Consider the following 4,674-nt stretch of genomic DNA (forward strand, 5'->3'; position numbering starts at 1 on the left):
CACGCAAAAAAACAGAATGTTTTCTTGGATTTCTAGATAATACTTTAAAAATATTTCAGAATGTCATCATGTTTTTGGAAAAAGATAATGCTTTATCTTGTGAAACTTTTAACATCTTAACAGATTTACGCTTAAAAATAGAACAAAGAATCAACGACAAATTCTTTGGATTTATTTGTACAAATTCCCTGACCAGTTTTACAATTGATGAACAAGAATCCATAAAAATTGTTTTGGTTACATGGTACAAAAATGCATTGAAATATCTGGACGATCACTTTAATTTTTCGGAAGATAATAATTTGGCTACAATGCGAATATTTGCTTTGGAAAATACATTTATCTACAAGGATCTCTCTATGTGTTGTGAAAAATTATCACTCACCAAACTCATAGATATGGACGAACTTTATAATGAGTTTTGCAGTATTAAAGAAACTCTGGATAAAATTATTGAGGAGCGTAAGCAAACACATTCGTCGAATGAAAAAAAAACTATTTATGAAACTTGGCATGAACTGTTTCGGCATTTGAATATACCGAACTTATTAAAGATTTTCCAGTTTATTGTGTCTATTCCATGTTCAAATGCCGCTGCTGAGAGGGCATTTTCACTTTGCGGAAACGACTGGACTGATTCAAGAAATAGACTGAGTGTTGAACACGTAAAGGCAGAACTGCAAGTAAAAATTAATTTTCAGTACAATTGCAAAGATTTTTATGACTATGTTATTAAAAATAAAAAATTGCTCAAATGTGCCAAATCACAAGATAAGTACTCTTTCAAAAATAAAAACTAATTGTCTTGTGATAAGGTAGGTACTCTTAACTGAGCAAAGTGTTTTATTTAATGATTAATATTGTGTTAAAAAACTTAAGACGATTATTCTGTTAATTTTATTTCAAATTTTTATACAGATTGTGCAAATAAAAACAAATATGACTAAAAAAAAAAAAAAAATTTTAAATAAAACTGATAAAAATGATAAAAATTGTTTTTCTTTCGATTTTGTAAATTTGTAGTATTGTCCCGTTTTTTTTTGTCGAGTCCCGCTTGTAAATATCTGGTTTCCCGCTTATCCGCAAATAAGAGTTGGCAACCCTACTTATGACCCCCGTTCTGCCCCACCTTCCCCAACAATTCATAAAGTTTGACACGTTATTTGAGTTACATTTTAATAAGAATTGCATAGTGATAAAATTAAGCAAATACTAGGGCACTATACACACAACCAAGAGATTGGACAAGATCGCCTTAGAAAAATCAGCTACCTCCATAGTTTTTTTAAGAGTTGAAAAAATCTTTTCGATTGAAGACTTAAATTTAGGTCGAATTGAAAATTATAATTGTAATTCCTAATATTTTCAACTCAGACAATTCAAATATTGAAACAAAAACAGTAAATAGGTACAATAGGTACATGATAAATAAATAATTCATATTTTAATTCGATTCATTTTTAAAACTTTATTGAATAAAAAAAAACAACTTGTATCCTTGTTAGGTATTATAACAAAAATAAAAATTTTAAAAAACTGTAGGTAAATATCTATTTATCTAAATAAAAAAGAAAACTATTTGTAAATTTTATTGAATTTCAAAACATCTTATTTTGTTTTAATAAAATTAAGTTTTCAAACATATCATCACCCAGTCTATGACGTTTTGATGTCAGTTAGTACTTTAGGAAATGCAAATAAACTTTTTAAATCAATATTTTTGTTATTTAAGAAATTTAAAAGTTCTTGATCTGAGGTTATTGTATTATTTTTATTGGAATAGCTTTTTGTTGGTAAACAAAAAAAATCTTTATTTGAATCAGAATCAGAATCACTAACTGAATTACCATCAGATACTTGATTTTCAGAACATAAAAACTCAGTTTTTAAAAATAATTCAGCATTCAATTTTTCGTCACCTTCTAGCCAATTTAGTTTAAATCTTGGAATAAGACATGCAACAATTACTAATTCTTTTTCCATCCATATGTGATCAAATCTATAACACCAGTAACATAGTAATTATTAAATAGTAATATTAATTAAGATTAATATATTAAATAATAATTTATTTAATTTTCTAATTTAATTTTACAAACCTTTTTTTTAATGATCTTAAAACAGCTTCTAATAGAAGTGTACAACGTGTCATAGGTTTACATTGTCTATTTTTAATTTTTTTCTCCAAAGCATGTAAAGTCGGTAGCAGATATCCCATATACATGGCTTTTTCACCTTGTAAGAAATCTAAGGACTCTGCGATTGGTCCAAATATATCACAAAATTCATTTATGAATACAGCTTCTTCGTTTAATATTCTCGGTAATGTATTAAAATCCATGACTTGGTTCAATTTTTCTAAGCCACCAGGTCCATTTATAATTCCTCTTAATTGAATTAATGCATCATATGTAGAATTCCATCTTGTTTTATTAGGTACTCTCAAATACACATTAAGTAATTCATGAATGTTTTCTGCCACAATCGTCGACTGATTTTGTTTTGACCAAAGTTTTGTTAGCTTTGCAAAGAGTTTTCTGTAGAGCTTTTTGAGTTGAAGAACATCAGCCTTTCTTTCATTTTCATTAAACCATTTTTCAACATCATTAGTTGCGACCAAGTTCAAAGTATGACTCACACATCGTCTGTGAGCGGACAAACTAACTTCATTTACATATTCAGTTTCTGTATCAATTTCAGCATTTTCAAATATACCATTTAAATCAATTAGCTCTAATTCTTCATCTCTATTCTGATCTTCATCGAATAAGTTTTCCTCATAATTTTTATCAATTCCAAAAACCCTAAATGCTTTTACAAAATTGCTACCATTATCAGTTGTAGTACTGGTTACTTTATTTTGAATTTTGTACTTTTTGTTTATATTATATATTTCTTGTGCTATTACATCAAAAGTATGTCGACCTTTTATCACTGTGCAAACTAATGATGCTCCTTCTCTAACTAACGTTGTTATATTAATCCAATGGGCTGTTATGCCAAGGTAAGATTTTTTACCTTGGGTCCAACAATCTGCAGTTTCTGATATATATTCAATATTTGACAGTGTTTTAGTAATATTATCTACCATTGCATTAGCTGCAGAGTTTAATCGAGTTTTTAATGTTTTTGAACACATAACAGTTAATGTTTTTGGAAGTCCCAATCTAATTAAATTCAAAAATACTGGCTTGTCAACAATATTAATTGGCTGTGTATCTTGAACTACAAATTTAATTATTGCTGAGTCCAGTTGTTTTTGTGTAATTATTTCATTTCCAGTACCTATTCTGTTAAATGTAGTCTGTATGAGATTGCTCGATTTATCATTTATCAGTAGATTTTTTGTAACTGTATCCTCATCATTTTGTACACAATTCGGTTTTTTTTCTACATCTGTATCAGCAAGGAACTCTGCATACTTATATGTATGAACTTTCTGAAAAAAAAAAAGAAAAGAAATAAGTAGGTATTTTATATGTAGGTACTTAAAATATTTATTTTTTACCTGAAAGAGTAAATAATTAAATTACACAGATAAAGTAGGTACCTAGGTAGTTAACTTTCTACAGTTTTGGAAATTAGTGTACAAACTAATTGTTATCTACCTATGATAGTCCTCGAAAATCAGAAATTTAAATAAGGTATTTAAAAACTAAAAAATAAATTAACAGAATATTAACTTTTTTTTTATAACACTTCCTACTAATTTTTTCAGAAAAAAGGGAAAATATGTTATCTATATATTAATATTTAATATAGGTACTATATAATATTAAAATACATTAGTGATTAGCATTTAGCATAGTACAATTAATATACTAATATACCCATGTCCCACTTTACTTTGAATAACACCATATTACGATAGTCGATGGAAATCAAAAAATATATTATTAAAACTGGAAGTAAATCAGTTAGTTATGATAAATAAAACATACCTATTAAACATTAATAATAATTAATATAATACATACCTTCATAAATCGTTTTAAATTCGTGGATGATTTTTTGGAAGTGCTTTTAGTTTTTCTGGATGGCAAACATAATAAGCATAATACTTTAATATTTTCATCACTTTCTTCAACATATTTGAAATATTTATCAAACCCATACCATGGGATACACGTATTGTTTTTTGAACTAGTTTCATTTGCGTCAATATTTAAACGTTTTTTGTTTGAATTCATTATACATATTAAATAGGTACTCACTAACTAGACAGTAGACGGTCACGGACTCACGGTATAGAAAACGACGCACGACAATTAAAAACTAATTAATTAAAGATACTGAAACAGTGAAAACTGAACAATTTCAAATGTATGATAACTGATAAGTCACTGACCACAGTTACTGTGTAGTAGGTACGGTACACTACTACACTGTACACATTTCACAACAATCACATCTATAAATAAATTCCGTGCGTGTTCTGCGCGACTGAGCGTCACCGTCGTTTTGTGATTTCCAGTAATTAAATTTAAATTCGACGATGCAGATGATAAACGATAAAGCCCATGTTTATACACGATACCCCGTTCATAATAGATATATATTTTAGTCCATGATGCACACTTTACATATTCATTTTTATTACGATAAACCGATTAGGTTTATTCATAGATATTAAACATATGTATACGGCATAGCACAAAAATCTGTAAGCTAACA

At 27.9% G+C, this 4,674-nt stretch overlaps 1 protein-coding gene across 1 annotated transcript; it reads right to left on the minus strand.

Moving 5' to 3' along the window:
- Positions 1-883: 883 nt before the first annotated feature.
- Positions 884-4,190, minus strand: LOC132953212 (uncharacterized). Its single transcript, XM_061025736.1, has 4 exons — positions 3,978-4,190; positions 2,100-3,439; positions 1,848-1,999; positions 884-888 (listed from the first exon to the last, which is right to left on the minus strand). Exons 1-4 carry the CDS (start codon positions 4,188-4,190, stop codon positions 884-886), a joined length of 1,710 nt encoding a protein of 569 aa, XP_060881719.1.
- Positions 4,191-4,674: the final 484 nt, after the last annotated feature.

Source organism: Metopolophium dirhodum, unplaced genomic scaffold (genome assembly GCF_019925205.1).
Source record: "Metopolophium dirhodum isolate CAU unplaced genomic scaffold, ASM1992520v1 scaffold1, whole genome shotgun sequence".
Classification (NCBI taxonomy): domain Eukaryota; kingdom Metazoa; phylum Arthropoda; class Insecta; order Hemiptera; family Aphididae; genus Metopolophium; species Metopolophium dirhodum.